The sequence below is a fragment of the Zalophus californianus genome, chromosome 3, assembly GCF_009762305.2.
Source record: "Zalophus californianus isolate mZalCal1 chromosome 3, mZalCal1.pri.v2, whole genome shotgun sequence".
In the NCBI taxonomy this organism is placed as follows: domain Eukaryota; kingdom Metazoa; phylum Chordata; class Mammalia; order Carnivora; family Otariidae; genus Zalophus; species Zalophus californianus.
In genome coordinates, this window is record NC_045597.1 from 36,658,533 (window position 1) to 36,684,643 (window position 26,111).

The 26,111-nt window shown below is 33.7% G+C and overlaps 1 protein-coding gene across 2 annotated transcripts in view; it reads left to right on the forward strand.

Annotated features, from left to right (window-relative positions):
- Window positions 1–26,111, forward strand: part of KLHL1 (kelch like family member 1) — a 382,161-nt gene that overhangs the window by 137,574 nt on the left and 218,476 nt on the right. For both annotated transcript variants that reach the window (XM_027590019.2, XM_027590020.2), the window contains exons 3-4: window positions 2,637–2,773; window positions 24,336–24,532. In XM_027590019.2, coding sequence (XP_027445820.1) covers window positions 2,637–2,773; window positions 24,336–24,532 — 334 coding nt within the window. The remainder of the gene's footprint in view (window positions 1–2,636; window positions 2,774–24,335; window positions 24,533–26,111) is intronic.

Consider the following 26,111-nt stretch of genomic DNA (forward strand, 5'->3'; position numbering starts at 1 on the left):
TAAATATAAAATAAATTTTTAATTTCGCTTACATGATTCTTCTTTTAAAAAATTATTGATTGACCAGTATTGGGTAAGCAGAATTATGCTGTTGTAAGGCTCTTACAATATTCATGAAGTAGTATAATTTTATTTGATGATACTGTTATTATTAGTTAAAGATCAATATCATAATCACTAGACAGAGTCAGCAAACTTCTGTGCAGGGGCGAAACCTGGTGAAGCTTCTTTTGTATAGATCACGAGCTAAAAGTTATTTTTGCATTTTTAATCAATTGAACATTTTTTGAAAGAGAAATATATGACAGACTATATATATGACTCTCAATGCCTAAAATATGTAATATCTGCCTCTTTATAGAAAAAAATATTTCGATCCCTACTAAAGAACAACCACTTTAAAAAAAATACATTCATCTATACTTGTAGTTATAAAGATGTAGTTAAAATGTTAATGAATGAGATTTTTTGAAAAAAGACAATGAAAAGATTCACCCAAAAGAACAGATAGAGAATATATATGTAGAATTAAAGCCACACATAATTTTATACACATTAATATACATCAATACATTTTAGAACTGAGATTAAATGGGTAAATTTTAAAAAATATGAAATGCAGAAGTTGATAATGAAGAAATAGAGCACAAAAATAAGCTTTGTAGTTTATTAAATAATTAAAATGAGATCATGTCACCTTTTCTCATAATAGTCAAACCAAGATATTTTTTCAGGTAAGTTCTGGAACATCTTAAGGGAAAAATTCATTGCTTTCTTCTATAAATCATTATACAAAATTAAAAAGAGTTGAAGCTGCCACCTCATTTTATGAAGCTATGTAATATTAACTCAAAAGTCAGATAAGAATGGGAGCCTGGGTGGCTCAGTCATTAAGCGTCTGCCTTCAGCTCAGGTCATGATCCCAGGGTCCTGGGAACGAGTCCCACATCGGGCTCCCTGCTCTGCTTCTCCCTCTCCCACTCTCTCTGCTTGTGTTCCTTCTCTTGCTGTGTCTTTCTCTGTCAAATAAATAAATAAAATCTTAAAAAAATAAAAGATAAGAAAATACAACAAAAGAAAATTATAGGTCATCTCTCTTGTGACTATAAATAGAAAATCTTAAAGATAATTTTGATTGAGATAAAGGCCTTTTATGAATTTTAACACCTATATATTATAACAGTGGTTAGCAAAGCTAGAAATAAACAGGTCTTTCTGACATGGTAAAGATTACATACCAATACATTCAGCAAGTATCTTACTAAAAGGAGAATATTTAGATGTGTTTCTTTGAAGATAAAAACACAAATTTTCTCCCTCGGAACAGTGACTGTTCAACACACCGCTGGAACACTGGAGGTCCTGTATGAAGTTTAAAGAAAAGAAAAAGAAAATGAGTTATAGAAAATAAACAAGAATAAGACAAAATGAGATTATTTGCAGGTGATATAATCATCTACCAAAAAAAAAAAAATAGAGTCAAAAGAACTAGTAAGATAAATCAGTAAATGTGTCAGATAAAAGATGGATTTATGAGTTTCAGAATTTTAAACCAACAAAAACCAACAAAAAATAGAATTTTTTAAAAAGTTACTACACATAATGCCAACATGAAACTGTAAAGTATGAAGAAATCAACCAAGAATATACAAGAAGACAACTTTAGGGAAAACTTTAAAATTTGAATAGAAAGCAGACAGGATATCCTGAAAACATGGAGAGATATTTTGTATTTTTGTGTTGGAATATTTTATATTATAAATATACCAACGATCACCAAAAACAAAATCAGAAATTCAGTGCATTTTGAATTAAAATTCCATTTAACTTATTCAAAGAACTTAACAAACTTACTTTAAACTCTATATGAAGAATTAAACTTCACTAATAGTTAAATAAAAATAAAGATGGAGGACTTGCCTCATATGATTATAAAAACATATTTAGACTCACAGTATAAAAAGAATAAAATATTGTTACAAGAACAGGCAAATAAGCAAAAAAACAATAGACAACTCAGAGACAGATAAGTATACATTCAGGAAGGAAATTCTCAATACAGATGTGCCATTAATTCAGTAGGGAAGAATCAGAGTCTTTAGTAGGTAGTGTGGTAAAAAGTGAGTATATAGACAGAAATAAAATTGGATTCCTATCCAAGAGGATGGAAGAACTAAATGTGAGAGAAAAAAATATGTATTTAAAATGATAGAAGAATGTTCTGTGACCAAAGGTGGAACAAAATTTCCTAACTCAGTTTTGAAAAGTACAATCTATAAGGCAATAAACAGATTGATAGATGATAGATAGATACAGAGAAAAATAGATGATAGGTAGGTAGATAGAGTACCTCTATACTGCATTCTTTTTTTTTTTTAAAGATTTTTTTATTTATTCTAGAGAGAGAGAGAGCGAGCAAGAAGGGTGGGAGGAGCAGAGTCTTAAGCAGACTCCACACTGAGTGTGGAAACTGACACAGGGCTCCATCTCACGACCCTGAGATCATGACCTGAGCTGAAACCAAGAATCAGACGCTTAACCAACTGAGCCACCCAGGTGCCCCTATACTGCATTCTTATTGACAGTATTTGCTGCTTTAAATTCATGACCTAAATTAAACCCTATGACTCTTTCAGGCTTGTTCTGAGCTCAGTCTCTGACTATTTTGCTGCCATGTTTACAAGTGATGTTTGTGAAGCCAAGCAAGAGGAGATCAAGATGGAAGGCATAGACCCCAATGCCCTCTGGGACCTTGTCCAATTTGCATATACAGGTACAGTAAGAGAATTATAGCTTCATGTTGATGTCTTGTGAATTTTAGAATTTGAGTATAAAATTTAAAGCTTAAAAAGTGTTTGGTTTGTATCTTTTACTTTTCCAGTTGAAAGATTATCTAACAGGGAAAAATCAGACTACCTTTTCATTTGTCATGGAATCACAAATGTATATATGTATACATATACCCTATTCCCTTCTACAAAGATCATGATAAGCTTATAAAAATAGTCAATGGAATGAGCTTGGGAGACAAGCAAAGAGGTTATTAATTATCAAATAAAATTTTTTAATGTCCATTCTGAGAGCATTAGGAAGGGAAATAGATTCTCATTGTCTTTCCTTTTAGAAAGTATGGGTTGAAATAACTCTTTTCTCCTTAAGATAAAATGTATTATTTTAATATTAAAATATTCACAGAACATTTAATGTGGACTTGCCAAACTTAGCTGAAAAGGACAATGAAGATACTTAGTTATGGAAATGACTACTTTTTGAGGCTTCTTCTTCCTGTCTACTATGTTGACATTTTTTAATGGCCTTTGCAATATGTTATATTTAGTGCATTCCAATAAGTTTGCCAATTTAGCAAACATTTGTTGAATGTTTCTCAGTGTGCAATTATCAGCTGTATCTCTGGAGAATAAACTAATGAATAAGATGTCTTAGCCTTCCAGAAGCTCATAGTCCAAGTGGAGAAGAATTAGACGAAGGAATAAATATTGATATAATGTGACACATTAAGAGAGTTAGAAGGCATAAAACCTGCTGTTCAAAGCATTATCAGGACTCATATTCATTTAAAACATTTTAATAGTTTTCAAGATTATTGTGGTAAGGGGAGGCATTATAATAAAATCTTGTGATAGAAGTCAAGGTAGATGGTATAAATTGAAGTAGTATGTATATATATATATATATATATATATATATATATATATATATACAGTATAAATGACATGTGGCTCATTTTGCCTGAACTCTCAATCATGGTATGAAATAAGAAAAAAGGCAGGCTAGGGCCCGATTATCAAAACAGCAGGACCCAAGCTTAAGGAGCTGTGTTTTTGCAGCATACCTGGTTGCTGGGAAACATGAGATGGCATTGTGAAGATCAGCCACTAGAACCGAAATGCTGTGGGACTAGTGGGAATCTGCTTCCTGAAGGAGGATTTGGCTTCTCATAGAAGGGAGTTTGCTAATATAACACTCAATCAGTAAATTAACCCTCTTTGAAAAGAAAAATGCTCATTCATCTCAAAAGAGCAATGTGATGGACAGACGTACACATTTCCCAGCCTCAGTTATTTTTAACTTTTTTTCATTTTTTTAAAGATTTGTTTATTTATTTACTTATTTTATTTTAAAGATTTTATGTATATATTTGACAGAGAGAGACACAGTGAGTGAGGGAACACAAGCAGGGGGAGTAGGAGAGGGAGAAGCAGGCCTCCCGCTGAGCAGGGAGCCCGATACAGGGCTTGATCCCAGGACCCTGGGATCATGACCTGAGCCGAAGGCAGACGCTTAACGACTGAGCCACCCAGGCATCCCTATTTGTTTATTTTAAAGAGAGAGAGAGTGTGCATGGGCAAGCATGAGTCCCCATGCAGGGAGGAGCAGCAGAGGGAATGGGGGAGAGAACCTCAAGCTGACTCTGCACTGAGCGTGGAGGCCTACCGAGCTAGATCTCACAACTCTGAGATCATGACCTGAGCCAAAATCAAGAGTCAGGCACTTAACTGACTGACCCACTCAGGCGTCCCTGCCTCAGTTATTTTTAAATTATATTTTGTCCGAGCAAATATTGCATGGGGCAAAGAGAGTAAGCGAGTAAACAAGTATGTATTCAAGGCTGTTGCAATAGGGGAGAGAGACGAAACTGTCTTTATTTAATTCTGCTGAAACAAAGAGAGGGAGAGATTTTTAAGTGCTAGAATGAGAGAACACAGACCATCTGTGTTTGCCATTTGGCTTTACCTAAGGAAAAGTAAACGTTTTCCTATCATTGTGACATAATGTAGTTTTACAATTTAGAGCAAGGCACCCACTCAAATTATACTTCTATTCTCCCACAAAAACTGAGAGATGAGGGTACTATCATCCTTGAAGCTGACATTTCAAAGAGAATGCTTCTGGGTCCTTGAGAACAAGATTCCTGGGTTGTAAAACTGGCACAAAGGCTTTAAAAATTACTTACATCTCAAAGGGGTAGAGAAAGAATTTATAAGTACAAGTTTTCTGAAGTAAATGCTCTGAGAAAAGGGAGACCAAAGATCTAAAATTCAAAAGTAGCCTGTTTATATCTTAGTCAAGCTGAAGGACCATTAAAACCCTCTTAGTCGATTGCAATCTGCATACAACCTGAAATAGTAACATGTAGGATCTTTGGCCTCCCAGCCAAGAGATAACAAACATAACCGCATTATTGTTTCCTTGAAAGGGAAGAATCATGAAGCTTACATTTTAGGGATCCTTCTAGCAACAGAAAGGCATAAATCCAACCCTTATAGTCTCCATGGCCTGGCAACTTTGCATTTCTCTTGTTCAAAACTAGGTCAAAAGATACTCATCATCACGCAGCATAAAGTTGGAAGGTGTTTCAAAGCTCCCTGCTGAATGTAATGACCCAGATTTGCTCAGTTTAAGGAGGGTAGACAGGATACAAAGTGGCCTTTCGGTTGCTACTGCTACTTTGGCCTTTGGTGCAACATCATAGCTCCCTGGTGGTTGATAAATTTCTAATTGTTAGTTTATAGAAATACTAGATGAGCAAATAATTTGCAAGCTAATATTGGGAGAATTTGGGGCATAAGATAAAATACCTTGTCTTTTGATATATATATATATATATATATATATATATATACACACACATATATACATATATATATTTAACAAAATATAACAATAGAAGAGATGAAATGAGCAATGACAGAAAGGGGTAATAGGATATATCTGTGCATGTGTCCATTTTGGTAGTGTGTTAGCTAGTCTCTGAGAATTTTCTTGGTAGTAGGTTAAAAATAAATGCATCCCAGAAGAGGGAAAAAATGAATGAGCGGTACAGACACATAAAGGGTCAGCTATTTGGTAATATTTCCTTAAATTTTGAGGTATGGGGGCTTTTGAGAAATTAAGGAGGATCAACTCTGTAAAGAATTGATAGTTAACTATTAGCTGTAGAAGTAAAGTGTTCAGCAGAGATACATAAGTTTGCTTTAAAATGATTCAAACAGATAAAATTTCCATGAGATCTCAAAAGTCTGTAAGGTTTGAAAGAACCATATGTAGCTAATTTATGTCATTAATGTAGAAATTAAAGAAGAGAATGAAAGCATAATGTAGCTTGCAATAAATTTTTGCCTAAGATAAACTTCAGTGATTATAGGGTTTAATAATCTTTGATTTGAAGAACGAGGAATTATCCCTTAAATAATTTCAGGTAGTAAAATTTGCACATGGTCAGTCATGGGAGACATCTTTCCTGTCTACCTCTCTTTTTTCCTACTCTAGCAAATTAGAATAAGAAGTGGCACCAGGGGCCTGGTAGAGCTTCTGTAAGAACGAAGGCAAGTATATATAGATTTATTTCTCTGGTAACTAGGAAGAGTGACCCTGGTACCCAGGAGGTGACGGCAGTGGCGGTAATAGCTCAAAGGGAATATGAATATTTTTAAAGGAAAAACATGTAACAATAAAAAGGCTGATACTAGCAATATATAAGATAGGATAAAGAAACCAGTAAGGTCTTTGTGTTGACAAAATTAAATAGTTTTAGAAGCATAAAGGATAGGGGCGCCTGGGTGGCTCAGTCGTTAAGCATCTGCCTTCGGCTCAGGTCATGATCCCAGGGTCCTGGGATCGAGCCCCGTGTCGGGCTCCCTGCTCTGCGGGAAGCCTGCTTCTCCCTCTCCCACTGCCCCTGCTTGTGTTCTCTCTCTTGCTGTGTCTCTCTCTGTCAAATAAATAAATAAAATCTTAAAAAAAAAGCATAAAGGATTAAGATACAATAATAAAAGTGATGTCTAATTATTACAGTATCAAAATTAGCTTCTTAAAATAAAAGGCACCATTAGGTCAATTTTTTTTCACACATTGTCATAGCTCAGGAGTGGAAAGGAAATGAAAATTTACACTAATGTTAGAAATAATTGTATATCTAATATGAGATTCATAACAATTTTATAAGTTCTTGATTAGCTGTTTAAGTAGTTTCAAAATTTCTTTTTAAAACTTTTCATTGGATTTTCTTTATGGTTTTAGCCAAGAAATCTGAGTATGATCTTAGCTATTCATAGAAAGCAAAAGGTGCAAAATCAATAGTGCATGTTATAAAATAGTGCCCTTTTATTATTGGTGCCTTACATTTAAAATTTGAATTCTTAGTTATAATCCAAAGGATACATAATTATAAGACTGTATATCAGTTTTTCATAATCTAACCATAATTCAGCTAACAGTATTTAAGCACATTGCATGAAGAGAATGACCAATAAGGACTAGAAGATAAAATACAAATTAAGACTCGATGGATACAGGTTATATAACATAAACCTTTAAACAAATTTGACAATGAATAAAATTATTAGAACAGGGCATAGTGAAAAAGCTCTTTACTTTTGTTTTCAAAAGCAGTAAGATCTATGTACCACTTTCCACTTTATGACATTCTCAGTTGTATTGTGTCAAATAACTTAAAAACAGCTTTTGGAATGTTTTTCTACATGTAATGGTGACTCCATTCTGTAATTTTACTCATCTAGAAAAGAGACCTGAGATAGTATTTGTCGAATCTGTAATAAAGCCTGTGATTTGAATCATGAAGTCAAGGCTGCTCTGGAGTAATTCTACAGAACATACTCAGAAGCATAGAATCAGAGGAGAAAATTTAAAAAAACATATGTTTACAGTTTCTCATCATTCTATTTTCACATCACTTAGAAAGTTAGCTATGTATAGAGCTATAGAAATTCCATCCCTTACATTATAAATTTTATAGATTAACATTTTTCTTATGGCTAAGTATGTGATGCAAAGCAGAGGCACCAAAACTATTTTTCGAAAATTACATATTTGATATTTCAAATAAGCATTGACAAAATCATCCGAGGCAATTCAGAACTTTATTGGTCTCTTTTAAATTAATATGAGGGGACAGATTTTTTTCCAGCATTTAAGGACCTCTGAAGTTCTTTAGGCAGCCCATCAATGAAATAAAGTAACCTGACAAAGATCAATAGTAAGACACTGAATCTATTACTAGAATGAAACATCAGAACACACATTCAATGGCATTTTCTCTACCGAATCAATGTCCTTTTGTAAAGTTACCAGTTATGGTAGAGTTCCTTGGAGTGGCTTGTGACTATTTTGCCCTCAAAATAGTTTGGGTAGCTTAAATCGACATCCATATTGCTGTATAGTGGCTTACTGCAAGTTTGGGTCATGCTTCTTCCCAGTTTTACTGATAGTTCCCTGCAAAAGGCAAATGTACCTTAAGCACATTAATGCCTAATGGTCCTTGCCCTGTAAATGCGCTTGAATGCCTTTCAAGTTTTAGTACATGCCTACTGTGTGCTGTGCCCGATGATGGACTCTGGAAGACAATATATTTAATTACACACATTTTCTGCCTTTAAGGGACTTTCAAGTTTAGGGTATAAAATAACTAACTTTTGTTGTCTTTTTTTGGTCTAAACATACATTTGATAGACACAGTCTAATAATTCTTCTTTAGAGAATGGTATAAAGCAAATTTTGAAGGTTATTACATTGGTTGTGTGTGTGTATGTAAATGAATAAAATATATGTAGATATACATACACACCACACACACACACACACACACAGACACACACACACACACACACATATATTTATATTTATATTTATATTTATATTTATATTTCAGTATTTCAGTTCTGGCCAAAAACTGATGATTATATTGTGAGAATAATTTAATATATTTGAAAAGGATGCTCTGGAGTTCACTATATTTTACTGTTGCTTTCAGGTTGATAGAAATTTCCTTCTGGTTTATCTTTTACATAGTCCCTACTATCCGGACATACTTGAAAACATACTGTGTTCATTGATGCATAAGGAAATAGAGTTCTAACAAATGTGGGAGATGGGTTTGCAGGGTTACTAGCTAAGTGTCAGGTTCTGTAGAGAACTGATAAGGACACGGTTTAAATAAAGGAAGCTGTCCATCCAGCAGTGGTAATAAGAAGAAAGGTAGAAAATTAAACTGCCAAATGCCAAACCTTTAATCATACTGAAGAGTTAACTTCCTTATTGAAAAAAAAAAGGTTCGTGTGCCACTGAAGTTAATTAAAGTCTTAGTACATGCTAACAAATGTTAAGATAGCTTCTGCTTACTGCCAAACATTTGAATGAAATAAATACACACACACACAGGAACTGAAATGTTTAATGCTCTACTTTAATATTAAAAAAGGATACATCAATATAGTCAGCCTGGATTGAATATTCTAAACTCCCTTCAGAACTTTTTATTGTAACTGAAAGTAAATTATTGTTTCATTTTTATTACTGGTTTAATTCAAGTGGCATGAATTATGCAAGCACATTAACAGAATATTAGTTTTAAAGTAGGAACTTTTACTAGATGGAAAATTTCTGTTCTCAATTTAAGAAATTGAGCTTTTAAAGACCGGCTTTATCAATTATTATTACCCATTAGTTAAAAATATTGATTAAGTAATTTCCATAGGATGCTGAAATAATGTGTATATTCAGGAAGAAAAACAATAAAAATAATAAAAATAAAAATAAATCAGTTCGATATTGCCATCCTACTTCCACCTTTTTATTATTCCAAGAGCGCTTATTGGCTCGTGTGCGTGTGCGCATGTAACGATGAACGATATAAGCTAATTTGGGGGAAATTATTGTATCAACATAGATAAAAATTATGTACATTTTCTGAAAATTTTATAACATTTTGTTGTTGTTACTGAACCGCATCTTGGCTTCATGCTATGGGATTTCATCGACAGATTGGAAAAGAAATTGCTATGTGAAACTGAATACTTACTAGCAGTAGAGGAAACGTTATGTCTCTTCTGCCCTGTAATTCACATTGACCTTCCAGGTCCCCAAGTAAGGAAAATCTCCCAGGTCTCATCTTATAATCAAGTTTGCTTTCTTATAAAATCTGCTTGGATGTCATTTTATTGTTACTCACAATTTTATAATTGTTTACATTTTCCTGTGGGTACTAGGAATTGTATAGGGAAACTGTTTACCCGTCTTTTGGGCCCTACATTTTGCTCTGGATCCTAGGAAGGCAGGCGCTAAATCCTGTGTCACCATGGCATGTGTACAGACTACACGCTATGTGTTTTTGTGCATTAATCTCATATTTGACTGTATTTTCTCAGGGTCGCTTCACCTTCACTCTGATCCCAAAATATCTGCACCCTTGATTCTGTTGTACTTGCAGGGTAGTATGTAGAATTTAACATCAGAAACATGTGGAGTTTTCTTTGGCCTTCACCAGGACTAATACTGAACCAAAACTCACTGAGATGTGTCAGCCCAGTATTCATTCAAATTGTTGGGCATTTATTCTGATTGGCATGTACTTATTTCTTACTTCTCAAGTATTTTGATTGTATCCCTTGTGCTCCCCCATTTTATACTTAGAGATCTTGGACAACTTTCTTAGCTTTATAGAGTTTTAATATTATCAACTCCAAGAAAGGAAAATAATAATGTCTAAGTAAATGAACTAATAAAACTATGTGGGTTTAGCATAATGCTGAGCATATTGTAAGCACTCAATTATGATGATTATTTGTAATGGATGTTTTTATAAGTTCCATCAAATCCTTTGCACAATCCATTATAAAAAATGAAATTGGAGACAAAACTGGGGAGGGAATCATCACTTGGTCAACATTTATTAATTTTGAAACTGATTTATTATATGTGTTAGTATTATAGTATGAATTCTAATTCATATATATAATTTGGTATACATTTTTAGTAATACATTTTTTAAACCACTTATTTCTAATTTTACTGCCTTATATATTTTAATTATGTTTTTATCATGTATTACATTCATTATTTTAGCATATTTTATCTCATTCCACACAGTAATAGTCTGAGATGGGCAACTAATCAAGTCTTATTGTCAGTTACAAAAATGAAAATACCTTGATATAGAAGGCAACAAAATTCCGTGGATGTGAGAGCATGGTCCAGTTTTCCCAATGGCATTCCAGTGTCCTTTCTGCTAAAGCTGAAGTTATTCAAACTTCTGTCTGATTAATATGAGAGGGAATGCCTCTTCTATGTACTTATGTTATTACCACCTTCCATTTTCCTAGTACCAAATGCCATCAAATATATTTTTTCTTACAATTACTTTCCTTTTCCACAAAATCATGAATAACCTGATGAAAGTATGTAGATACTACAAATGGAGAATTATTTGAGATTGATCACAGCACTGTAGCACTGATCATTTTCAGGCTTGGACATTCACAATTTCATAACTTTGCAAATTTAAGTCTAATTTTGTTTTGTTGTTTTTATGTAAATAAGAAGAATTATAAGAAACACTACATGTTTAACATTTAACATTTTCAGGATGTTTTACACACATCTGTGTTACTTCTGATAACATTCAGCTTTATCATGTAGCTGGGAAAAATGCAGCACCAACTTCACATATGTTTCTGAACAATACAGATCTTTAAAAATACTACTTTAGTTGTGTTTTGACTATTTTTCAATACTTTGCATTTAAATTTTGATAGAGAGGATTCTTTCCACAGATAGTATGTGGTGGAACAAAACAACTAAAAGCAATAAACAAGCAAAAACAAGCAAATAAAACAACTCCAGTCACTGCCCCCTCTGAAGACTTCCGTAAATCACCATTTTGCCTGCTTTGCCATCTTCATTCAGGAGAGGCTTCTCCTTCATGTTGGAGACAGGAAATGCATAAAGAGAACTCTAAGAACTTTGATTTTAAATGCTTTCTCTGCCTCAGATAAAGGATGGTAAGGGCTACCCAGCAGGGAAAACATTTCAGCCAGAAGTGGATGGTATGCTCAAGACATCCTAAAGGAATACCTTGATCTCTGACTACTTTATACTGTGTGCTTGAGCTTTCTTAGACGCATTATAGCCCTATTGTAGTGTTCTTGTATTCCTCCACCAGAGAAAATATTCCGCTAAATGACATTCATGCGAGTCTGATGCCTGTTCCCCCCCGGTCTTTTCATCTTCTCTGGAGAAATGTTTAGGAGTGTGTGTGTGTGGTGGGGAGTTGGGGGGGGGGGGCGGTGGGGAAGTGGGCGGTGGGGGTACTGTAGAATGAAATATCGATAAGGAAAGTCTGGACTAGTAATGGAAGTTCAGTCTTGTGAGAAGAATTGTAAAAACCACTTTAACATATAACATTTTCGTTTCTAATTCATTCAGGTCTACAAAGTGCAAACAGTACTTTGAAATATATGTCATTAATTATTTTCATGTGTTTTCCTGGACTTATATATTCTACTTTCTGATAAATGGGCATTGTAATAGGAAATCTTAAAATTTTTTTGACACATTATTATTTTGCTTATCAAGTTAAGTTAAGGAAAATATATTTAGGACCTCAAACACAAACTTCATTTTTTATATGCATTTAATTTAAATTTGCCTTGTCACAAAATAGCTTCAAAGTAAAATACATTGAGAGGGAAATAAGATATCAATAATATATAAGGTGGTGTTTTGACATATATTAAAGAGTTAACTGTATATTCCTCCAATAACACTCCGTAACTATTTTGAGGATAAGAAATATTGATTATGATCATGGGCTGTTAGATGTGAAGATTTCAAGAAAAATATGAATGCTTATAGTCAGAAAATGAAAGTGGTAAATCTCTGAAAATGATCTAAATGATGGCAGAAAAAGAATAAGATAGCATATTAAGCATATTTTTAGAGCCAGAATAGTACTCCAAAGAAAATTATCTGTTAAACAAACAAACGTAAAAACACCCGGCATCTCAGAAGCCTGGGAGTACAGAGGAAGTGGGTAGTATGGCTGCTGCCAGGAAAACTCTCAATCTGGGCAGATTGCCAGATGACAACATATCAAAACTGCAGCTTTTTTTATTTCCACATCACAACCAGCCAAGTTAGTGCATAAAATCTTTAAGCATCCCAAGATGGAGTAACTTTGTAGATAACTTCAATTCAACCTAGTTCTATAAGAACATACTTCTTCATAATGTTACTGTAACATCTGTCCATTGAGCAGATATGTTTTCTTATACTTACCCCTTTCAATCTCCCTTCTGTTTTACTGACTAAAGGAGAACAATAAAGGAAGAACAAATATACAATGTCATTTACAGAAGCCACAAGACTGATTTGGTCTTAATTTTGTGCCTCAGTATCTATGATGTATAAGGCTTTGAAATTCAAGTAAAGAAGACCTGAAAGAGGCATTCAAGTTCAAATCCACAACACCCCTGGTATGATTTACACCATAAGAGTCTTAAGATTCTGTTTGTATTCATAGAAATTACATACCAATTTGTTGTAGCTTCTCAGGCACCAAGGTAAAGAAAGAAGCATAATCAGTTATAAAATAAAAACAAGGATTTTGCTCAACATAAACACAAGTTTCTAATATTGAAATCTGAGAAGAATATTTTTGAATATTTGAATATTTGTAAAACACTGTATGACGTACTTCAGACATCTTCACTAACATGCCGAAAATGGATATAACAATGAATTACAGAACTATTTCTTCTGTTGGCTAATTCAAATTCAAATGATATTGCACAGACATACAGATTACTAAAAATTTCATGCATCAAACAGTAAAATATTAAAATCCAGGGATAAAACTCAGTTGGGTTGAAAGTACCTTTAATTTAAAGAGATGAGCATTGGGGCACCTGGATAGCTCAGTCTGTTAAGCGCCAGACTCTTGATTTTGGTTCAGGTCATGATCTCAGGGACATGAGGTCAGGCTCCACGTTGCACATGGAGCCTTCTTGAGATTCTCTCTCTCCCTCTGCATCTGCCCCTCTGCCCCTCTGCCCAGCCCCCCACCTCCACTCTCTCTCTCTTTTAGAGAGAGAGAGAGAGATCGTAGTTACTGATGCTGAACTCAAAAGAACATGTTCCACCTAAAGGTATCCTAAAATATTAAATTCTGTAATGGCCAAATGAGCATATTTGCGGTATGTTTGATTTACCAGTTGACCAATTAGGTTACTTACAGTAGAAGTTTGTATAACTCGGATAACTGTGAGTTGATTCTTTTTATTTTTTATTTTTCTCACAACTAAAATTTCCTTGAGTATTGAGTGACAGCCTCTGTAACACTAAACACTATAGCAAGTACTGGGAGTAGAAAAAAATCTATGTAGTTTATTATGGACAGAGCTACAAGCTATGATATACTGAAAAAAAGGGGTCTACTCTGTGGTGAAAGTCAAGTAAGCCAAACACCTATGAATGAATGTGGGTGAAGTGAATGTTCAGAAAACCTCAAGATTTTTCTCAGCCAACAATTCCTGTTCTTTCCAAATGATAGATATGTGAGAATACTAGATTTAAAACAATTTCGGTAAATGAGAACATTTGGCCTGATACCCATTGGACTTTTTGAAAAACAAGGTGTGCAGGTAGATTTAGAAAAATAGTGGCCTTTATTATTACAACTGCCTTTTCACTGGTCCTTGCACAGATATTTCCCTGAATTTTCTAACACTCTGAGATATATTTAGCGCTCAAAAAAAACATAAACTGTGCTTTTCTTATGGCTGGAATGCACATAAGACATGGTTTATTAATAAGTTCTAAGTTGATAGGATTTTCCAGGCATAGCTTGTCATTCTGTTTTCTAAAACTGGTTTGCAAACAGGATTTTCTTCCAGGCAGGAGGTGGAGAGAGGGACCAGGGAGCCAGTAATGTGGTGCATATTAGAATAAGGAATAATTTGATGATAGCAAAAGTCCAAAGTGCAATAAAAATCACTTTGTTTTGGTAACTGTTAAAAAGACATGTAAGCCTACTAAAAATAATAAAATGATGTAAACCAAAATTTTCTTAACTCTCCTGCCGTTTTTGAGACACTCAAAAAATGTAGTAATTTGTTGATATAAATAAATGATTAAGTAAATAAATAACCAAGAATATACAAATCTCTCATGCAGAATTCCACATCATTTATGTAATTAAGCTGCCCTCAAGGAAATAGAGCATAACACCCCATTCGTTAAGTGTGGTTATGCATAGGGACCTCCTTCCAGAAAGCAAAGTATGGAAAAGGAGATAAAAGGGTAATTTTACAGTGGAGAAACACGACAAACCCCACCTGTACTGTGGGGTGACCTGATCGTGTGAAGGTCAGATGCACAAGCGGTGAAAGAATTCACTCAAGGCAGAGCAAAGGAGATAGAAGTTTACTGAATAATAAGAATAAAAAAGAATAATAAAAAAAGAAATTTACTGAATACATTCTAAGGGAGCAGTGAGCAGGACTGCAAGGGAGAGACTGTCTGAAGGCAGTGGTCGGGGCTTGTAGTTAAGGAAGGAAAGGTGAGGAGGTATGGGAACATACGGAAATTTCCTTTTTGGTATCTGTGTCTGGGTGTAAGTAACTCATTGTTCACCTAGGGCTTATGGATATTTTGAGGTAGGTCACCTAATGGCCCTGTTTGTATTCAGCCCAGGGGTCACTGTGGGCTCTTTTACCTTACTCAGTTTTCCCTTGTTCAAGTCGGATGCCTAAAAGCGGACATTACATCTATTAAGTGATCAAAGTTAACATCAATAGTGGTAAGTCATGTTGATAGTATGTACCCTTGATATGATGTGATGAAACCAAAGCTCATATCCCAGTGTAATCATAATTAGACAAATCCCAATTGAGGGACATTCTATAAAATATTTAACCGGAACTCCTCAAAACTGTCAGTCATCAAAAACAAGGAAAGTCTGAGAAATTGTCACAACCAAGAGGATCCTAAGGAGGCAAAAATGACTAAATGAAATATGGTATCCGGCCTGGGATCCTGAAACAGAAAAGGGCAATCCATAAAAAATCCAAGTAAATGAGCATAAAGTATGGACTTAGTTAATAATAACATAACAGTATTGGTTCATTAACTTAACATATGTATCATACTAATGTAAGATGTTAATAACTAGAGAAAATAGGTATGTATTTATGAGAAGTCTCTACTATCTTTGCAAGTTTTCTGTAAATTTAAAGTATTTTAGGAAAAAAGTTTTTCTATGAATTAAATATTAATTTTTAATTTTGTTTCAATTCTAGTATGGTAATGATATTATTTCTCTTTCTATCTGAAGATAGAAATGGATGTAGAGATAAATTTAATTTACTTTATGGATTTTATAGGCAATTTTTCATCTATCTAGAAAAAAATGGATTCTTTTTTAATGTAACTGATTTTATAGATAAAATATAGTTATAAAGCACAGTGGCACTAGGATACCACTTTCCCATTAAAAATACAACAGCTTAAATTCACATTCTTCTATAATCTTCACTTTTTCCTCCCCATCCCATTTTACATATTTTCATCCAATACAGTGTAAATTTAAGTATATTCTCTTCTAGATAATCACTGTAAGTCTATTGATACATATTTGGACTACTCAGTAGCTTTAGTTTTACTTACAGTGACACTATACTTATACGTAGCACGCATTTGGAGGTGCCCTATTCAAAAGGCATTCCCTTCCTGTTCCCAAAGTTGACTCGAATTCTATCAATCTAATTTATATAAGGTCAAAATCAATCATTGGGGTTTTAGCCCATTGGTAATTATTGAGTTAGGCGTGGTCATGTGATATAATTTTTGTCAAGGCAACAAGGAAGAAAGATTTCTGGGAAACTGTTGGTTAAGATTTGTTCACTGATTCAAGAGAAACATGCAGGAAGGACTCATTTCTCTTTCTGTGGTGTTTTCCTCTCTGAATCCGAAGCTTGAAACTGTGGCAGCTGTGAGGGAAACAACAAGGCACTTGAGAAGATGGTTGCTTTCTGATGATGTGTTGAGCCTTTCAGTTAATTTTTTCTGGAGACAACCTTCCTCTGCACTTGTCAAAAGATATTATAACAATGTCCTTATTATTTAGGAAAGTTTCCTCAGGACTTTCTGTTATTATAGTCACAGGCTTCTCAGGTATCCAAAGTTTCATGTAGGTGTCAGATACTTTTAAGCTAATTTTCTATGGCACCCAAAGTAAAAACATGTAGATTTTCCCTGTTTGCATATCGAAAGCCATTTGTGAACATTATGCCTTAAAAATTAACTTTGAATGTATGTGTAGAATTATTATTTTTTCATTAACAGTATTCATGTCTTCTTTTCAGGTTCAATTTTAAGTCAAATATTTGGCAGATTTTTGCCTTTTTACCATATAAGACTGTCACAGAAATAACCACATTTTATCTATCTATCTATCTATCTATCTACCTATCTATGAAAGCCAGGTTTTATAGATAGATAGATAGATAGCTATAAAGAAAAATATCATGCATGAGGTACCTCAATTTGTGTGCACTCAAGCTAAACACTCACTAATACTCCATTTTTGCCTTCTGACCTTTACAAATGGTTGTTTCATTGGATATATTCTAAGTTGAAAAAAATAGAATATTTTAACTCTTTGAAGCAAGCAGTGCTTATTACTTCCAAATTTGCATCCAAAGTTACCATAAGTAACTTGAAAAAATTAGTCTATAGATAACCTGTGAAAATTTAAAAATTTTCTCCTTTTACTTTTTTTTTTTTACAGAAAAGGAAGGAGAAGTGCCTGCTAAAATATGATCTAAATTATTATGAAGTGTAATGCTAAATTCAGTATTTGAATTTGGACTATTTGTTTGTAAAAACAAATAACTTACATATCCTTTGGCTTATTACATTGACTTAACATCTCTGAATCACTTTTCAAGGGTTGATCTGGGAGGGTAAAGATACTAACTTTTTTTTTTTAAAAGATTTTATTTATTTATTTGAGAGAGAGAATGAGAGATAGAAAGCACGAGAAGGAAGAGGGTCAGAGGGAGAAGCAGACTCCCTGCTGAGCAGGGAGCCCGATGCGGGACTCGATCCCGGGACTCCAGGATCATGACCTGAGCCGAAGGCAGTCACTTAACCGACTGAGCCACCCAGGCGCCCTAAAGATACTAACTTATACACACACCCACACACCACTTTATATGTTAGATTTACATTTATAAGATTATTTTAACAATATGTTGATTGGGTATTTTAAACGGTAATAGCATATATGAAATTGCCATAAATATAATATGTTCTATATATTGTAAACTCTTAAGAAAAAAATTAACACATAACACACAATTTCTCTAAATTATAATATACTATCTTTGTGATTTTGTTAGTAAAGTTTGAATTAAAGCCCTCAGAAAATATAGGTACTAGTCTGCCCAACTCATCTTTGCTGGCATTTAAGTATTCCTTTTAAAGTCTTGATTAATGAATAATTGACATACAATAAACTGCCTATATATAAGGTGTACAATTTGACTTTTTGACATATGTATACACCCATAAAACCCTTACCATAATCAGAGTAATGAATATATTCATCACCCACTTTTCTGATCCATCTTGTTACCCCTCCTTGCCCCTACTCCATCCTCAGGTACTGATGATCTGATTTATGTCATAATAATGTAAATGCTTAAGGATTTTAATTAAGTTGGGTCATAAGGTTTATTTTTTTGTCTGGTTTCTTTTACACAACATAATTATTTTGCACTCAACATACTTAACCATGATGTTGCATATATCAATAGTTCTTTCCTTTTTATGAGTAGTATTTCATTGTAGCCCACTTATTTGCAGTTTTGTTTTCAACAATTTCAGCTATCCAAGCTAGATGATCCTCCTTCTGACATATTGTATATGTCAGAAGAGAATATACATCAACAGTAAGGTCACGTTAGGTCACAATGCCTACCTCATTCTCCTCACTTCATCTCATCACATAGGCATTTTATCATCTTACATCATCACAAAAAGAAGGGTGAGTACCAGCAGAGTACAGAGAGACCACATTCACACAACCTTTGTTACAGTATATGGTTATAACTGTTCTATTGTATTATTGGTTATTTTGTTAATCTTTTACTGTGCCTAGTTTGTACATTAAACTTTATCATAAGTATGTATGTATAGGAAAAAATAGTATATAAAAGTTAAGTACTACCCACGGTTTCAGGAATCCCCTGGAGTTCTTGGAAAATATCCTCCACAGATAAGGGAACTACTGTACTACAATTTGTTCATCATTCACTTGTTAATGAACATTTAGGTTGTTTCCAGTGTTTGGCTATTACAAAATAAATCTACTATAAACATTCATATATAAGGCTTTATATCAACTTACTGTTTTATTTTTCTTGGGTTAATACTTAGGAGTGAAATGGCTGAGTCATTTAAGAGGTGAAATTGTAAAATTGTTTTCCAAAATGGATATACCATTTCACATTTCCACCAGCAGTGCTCATGCACCTGTAGTGGTATTTCATTGTGCTTTTAGCTTCCATCCACCTAAACATTAATAATGTTGAGCATTTTTCATCCATGTATCTTCTTTTATGGAACATCTGTTTAGATCATTTGCCCATTAATTTTTTTTCTTGTTATTGAGTTTGAGAGTTCTTTATGTATTCTAGATACAGGTACTTTACCAGACATATGATTTTGCAAACATTTTTTGCCCCAGTCTGTGGTTCATCTTTTTGTCCCTTTAATATTGTCCTTTGCAGTGATTTTTATGAAGTCCAATTTAACAATTTTTTTCTTGTGGATTATGTTTTTGATGTCTTATCTAGAAAATCTTTAACTTAAGGTCACAAAATTTTTCTGTTTTCTTATAGAGGATTTATAGTTTTAGTTTTTACATTTAGGACTATGATCCATTCTGAGTAATCTTTTTTCTTTGATTAGCCCATCACATTTATTATTTTGTGTTCTGTAAGTTAGCTTTTCATGCATAAGGGTTGCTTGACCCCAAACATTTTGCCTCAAGTCTAATATCTTAAAACAATAACCATTTATTTAGTTTACAAGTTAGTGGCTTGTCAATTGGCTGGACTTGGCTGAGAATATTTTCTGGTGTTTTGGAACAAAGCTCAATCATGTACTGGTGCTCAGTTGTCTGTCGTCAATATAACCATCTACCAACAGATATAGTAAATCACTGATGGCTCACAGGACTCAGCACATAGTCATACCAACGGTCATGATTTGTTACGGCAAAAGGATTCAGTGCACAGTCAGGGAAGGGAACTGGGTGAAGCCCCAGAGAAACAAGGCACAAACTTCCAAAAGCTCCATTCCAAATGGAATCACACAGGGCACACTTCATGTCCTCTTCAATGAAATGTGACAAAGCCTGTGAAATGTTGCCAACCAGGGAGTTTCATTAGAGACTCAGTGCCCTGGGTTTTTATGGAGATCTGATCACATAGGCTGCCTCTGCTTAGCATGTGCCAAAATTCAAGACTCCCAGAAGGAAGGCAGGTGTTCAGCATAAGCCATATTGTTTATACAAACACTTTAGGTACAATGAATCATTTGTATTAGTTAATGGTGGGGACCCCTTTGAAATCTAATTTTTCAGACACCAGTCAAGGGCAAATCTTGCTAGCAGGCCTTTTCAAAAATAGTAGGCCAGAGCTACTGTGTTAATTTTTGTGTGTATACTTCCTATTGAAAACAGTTAGTTAACAGGGGCGCCTGGGTGGTTCAGTCAGTTAAGCATCTGCCTTAGGCTCAGGTCAGGATCCCAGGGCCCTGGGATCCAGTCCTGCATCAGACTCTCTGGTCAGCAGGGAGTCTGCTTCTCCCTCTGCCTGCCTCTCGCCCCTGCTCCTGCGCGCACTCTCCTTCAAATAAATAAATACATAAATAAATCTTAAAAATACAGAAAACAGTTAAAATTAAAGGAAGTTATTCTCCTAATGTTCTGAAATCAAAATAAAATAGAATCTATAAAAGCCATGCCCCATCTGCATTTACCTCTTTTATCTGATTTTCACAGGACCCATGCTAGGAAGCATATGACCATCTTCTTGGCAATCTTACTGAAAGTTTTAGGTAAAATTCCTCTGAAGGTCTGAAATCATGACAATATTTTAAAAGATATAAATGTTATCAAAAGTCGTTATGCAGGGGCACCTGGGTGGCTCAGCCGTTAAGCATCTGCCTTCGGCTCAGGTCATGATCTCAGGGACCTGGGATCGAGCCCTGCGTCGGGCTCCCTGCTCTGCGGGAAGCCTGCTTCTCCGTCTCCCACTCCCCCTGCTTGTGTTCCCTTTCTCACTGTGTCTTTCTCTGTCAAAAAATAAAATCTTAAAAAAAAAAGTTGTTATGCTTATGATCAATTATAAATAACAGATTTTAATGTATTCATGTTATCTCCTTTATATTTCATATTTTTATTCTTATAAGCTTAGGTACACATTTCATAAATCATTTAAAATCTATAAAATACAGGTTTCTATAACCTGTAGAATACTTCATTATGGTGCTTACTATAATATTCATAAACCTTAAAATCTATATCAATAGCTGCACTGACATAATTTATCTTAAAATCATTCGAGTTTGTATGAATCTTTCAACTTCAGATGAATATTTTGTTTGACATTATTATTGAATGATAATGTGAAATATAAACCCCTCCAAGAATTGTATTGGCAAATGTCTCCTCTGCTGAATTGACCTATGATACTCAACAATGTTCTATTAGTTGATAATATCCGAGTAATAAGATCCTTGTGCATTTATCAAAATCTTGTATGTTTAGAAATAACTTTTGTTATTGATAATGTCCCTCTTTTATATTAAAATTAAACTTTAGGTAGCTAATTTAATTGGAAATTAATACATAAAAATTGGAATAATATAATAATACATAATAAAATTGGAAATTAATACATAATAAAAAAGTATTTTAATTTTCTTCTCATACACTGTTCCTTTCAATTTATTGTTTCCACTTTACCTGATTTTTCATTAAATCCCTTGCTACACTTGGAAGCATGCTTTAAATTCCTTTGCCGTCTTATTCTATCAGTGACCCTCATAAATAAAATATAATACTCTTTAACTATTAAACATGTTAAGTTATAGGTGAAATGTCATGTTTGAAAGCAAAGTTATCCCCCCACCCAACAGATTACTAATTATAAAGGAAAAAATTCTTTAAAATGAAGAAGCCTTCATTTCTCCCTCTCCCCACTCATGTTCTCTCTCAAATAAAGAAAATCTTTAAAAAATTAAAAAAAAAACCTGAATGTGGTAAAGTTATATAAAGACAGAATAGTAGAAATATAAAGAATCCATGATCAAAGAAAAAGAATGACATTATTAAAACTCAGGAATAAAAATTGATGTTTATGAATTAATTTAAAATTCTGTGAAATGAATAATTCCTATTGGTAGAAATTCTATTAAAAGTTATTTAAATATTTAGTAAGTCAAGGTTAAACAGTATATAAGATATAGCAAAAAGTTTCTATGAGTTTAAAGGTAGATATGAAAATATAAATTTAATACAAATAATTCTCATGGAAAGAGCTTCTAGAAGTAAAAATAAAATATTTCTAAAGTTCAACATATCAAGTTGAAACAAAATATTAAGTATACTGGAGAGAGTATTAGTGAATGGAATACATAAAGAAATTATAGATATGGAGGAGAGAATGATTTGATCCAATACATAGTCCTTAATAATAGTCTCTAAGAGAAAATTGAAGAAGCAAAGGTAAGGAGGAAGAATAATTTCCATAAAAATAGGTGATACTTTTCCAGAATTTTCATATTTAGCAAGGTCAATAATTTCTGAGCAAAATTAATAAAAATAAATTTTCTAAAACCTCAAGTTCATTACTATTACTCTATATTATGCATTAATAAGACCCCAAAAATTGATTCTCTGAAGTTATTAAGCAATCCACTGAAAAATAGATTAATTTAACAAAATAAGGATGACAGAAGGCAAAAATAAAAAATCCATGGTATGAAAAATTTCCCATATTTTTAGATACACACGAACTAAAATAAAATTAAAGCTACAATTTAGAGTAGATTGGACTGCAAGAATCAATAAAACCAATAAACTAATAAAACTAAAAATATATTTGAGCACTGGAGTTTATCATTTAAGTATTATTAGTTTAAATATTGAGTATTATTATTTGAAACTAGTACTTCTTGATGTAGATTCAGCTACCCAGTCTCCTTACTCTTTGTGCATCCTCCATCCACCAGGGTTTTATGTCATCTTTACTTTGCTGGTAGAAGACAAAGAGAGCTTGGATGAAACACATTCATGTCATAAATGCCTTGGTGTGGTAGTAATACACATCCCTCTACTCATAGTCCATTGATATGTATCATATATTAACATGTGGCCTGGCCCTGTGTTCAGGAAAATGAGTGAAGCTATTTCCAGTGAAGAGTAGTAGTCTGTGCCACAAAAACTAAGATGGAATAAGCCATTTGTCTGACTTAGAAATATTCACTCAATACTGAGTGACACATAGAAAATCTGAATGGGGAATAAACCTATTAAAGATATGTTAAATTGTGGGGCGCCTGGGTGGCTCAGTCATTAAGTGTCTGCCTTCAGCTTGGGTCATGATCCCAGGGTCCTGGGATTGAGCCCCACATCGAGCCCCACGTCGAGCCCCACATTGGGCTCCCTGCTCAGCAGGAAGCCTGCTTCTCCCTCTCCCACTCCCCCTGCTTGTGTTCCCTCTCTCACTGTGTGTCTCTCTGTCAAAAAAATAAATAAAATCTTTAAAATAAATGTGTTAAGTTGCTAAACAAACCTAACTCCAAAGAGTTTAAGCCTGGAAGTCTTCACGGGAATGTTTTACAAACATTACAGAAATAGCCCCATTCATTAATAAATTATTCCTGTAGTTAGATAGAAGAGGAAGCACTAAAAGATCTCAATTTTTTAGGTTAACTGATAAGAAAAAAAAATTATAGAAAATTATAATCATGGGTATGGTGAGTTAAATACAATATTAGCAATCTACAGCACATGTATTATATATGTATATAGATAATTATGTAAGTTATCTATATACATATATTCATTATCCACACATAGGTGCTTCATACTAATAAACACATGAATGTATTGTCAGAAATTTCATGAACCTTTGCTCTCTAAAGCTTGTAGACATGTTTTGTGAAATTTACTTTTTAATCTTCTTTTTTTCTTAATTCACAACAAAAGGAACAAGCATAGTTCCTTCTGAAGCGGACACAGATAATTAGTATGTACTAGATGATTTTGAACATTACATGAAGTCAAAAATGCAAAATGCTTAAAACAGTTGTTGGCCTTTAGTGAGTTATATTTATCTTGGTTCTGGGTCTAAGTTCAGATCATTTCTAGCAGATTGGCCTAATTTTAAATGATACAATGGTACATGGTTTAAACAGTTTCCTAATTCTCTTCACCTACTGTTTAGGTTGCTTGGAATTAAAGGAAGACACCATTGAAAACCTTCTTGCTGCAGCGTGCCTTCTTCAGCTTCCCCAAGTAGTGGAAGTGTGCTGCCACTTCCTCATGAAGCTGTTGCACCCATCCAACTGTCTGGGGATCCGAGCCTTCGCAGATGCTCAAGGGTGCATTGAGTTAATGAAGGTAGCCCACAGCTATACAATGGTAAGGAGATTTAATATTTTAATCATAGAGGCAGAGCCGTATTATCAGAAGTTAAAACAATTACTGTCTTTGCATCGAATGACTTCTTTCTGTTTAAAATGACTTCTACAAGCTTGGCACGTTTCTATTATGGGGCACAATGCAGTATGTAGTATTTTATAATAGCAAAGTAAAAAAAAAATAATAAAGCCTATTCATAATGGACTTTAAATCTACATTGCCTATAAATAGTAAACAAAGCCAAAAAGCAATTATAGACTGTTTAAGATTTTAGAAGTTGTTTAAATGAATCTTTCTTATTGCTCCTGGCATATCTGTCTTTTTATATCTACTTCCACAGCTGCCTTTTTTCCCCTTTTCTTTCTAAAAAAGACTGACTAGTCTGTGCCACAAAAAAAAATGTTTCTTTTGCTTTTTATCTTACAACCTTTTTACTATGGAATAAGTTGTATCGACCAAAATTCAATGTTGAAGTCTTACCCACAATGTGTTAGTATGTGGAGATGGGGGCTTTTGGTTGTAATTCGGTTTGGATAAGGTCTTGAGGGTAGGTACCTCATGATGAGATTAGTGCCCTTATAAGGAGACACACCAGAGAGTTTGCCTCTTTTCTCTCTCCACCTTGTGAGGACACAGTAAGAAGGTGGCCATCTGCAAGCCAAGAAGAGAGCCTTCACCAGGGACCCAATCAGTTTACCCCTTCATCTTAGACTTCCCAATCTCCTGAATAAGGGAAAGAAATTCCTGTTCCTTAAGCTACCCAGTCAGTAGTATTGTGTTATAGCAGCCTGAGCTCACTGATATATTTTCATCGTAGCACATTATGTTTGGTATGGCTTTGCCTATATGATTTGTGGATGAAAAAAATCATACTTACAGTATATATTATAAAGTATTTATTGGTAAAGTATATATTGGCTTTCAAAACTCCTGGAAACTTCTATAGTAAGTGAAAATATTTAGATGTTTAAACCAACCACTCTCCATTTTTTTTTCTATAACTGACTTTCTGTACCATTTTAATGATGGGCTTAAATGGAGTGAATATCACTTGGTAAATATTCCAAAAATAATTTAAATCTATTTATATTTTTCTCTTTGATTTTTTCTATATATAAATAGGTATTTTAACAGCTTTATAGAGATGCCAAAAATCATTTGGATTGCACACTTTAAATGTGTGAACTTTGTGGTATGGAATTTTTTTCATGTTATTTCCTTTCTAGAATAGAATAACCAGTTATAACAATTCATACAATATTTCATACCCTAGAAATAATCATCCTAAAACACTTAATCTAGTTTCTGGCATATAGTAACTCCTATATAAAATGTTAGCCATTTTTCTTATTTTCATTATTAACATTATTAATGATTTGATTGTTATTATTGAAACAACCAATTGCAGAATATAGAACTTTCCCTTTCCACCTCAAGGGAAGAATTTATATGAGTTAAATCTCATTAATCTTTATAGTTGCTACTTATTAAAAACTCTTAAGATTCAACATCTTTTCAAATCACTAATGACTATCAGCCATTTAAAAGTCTTCTAATTGTTATTCTTATACAGAATTTC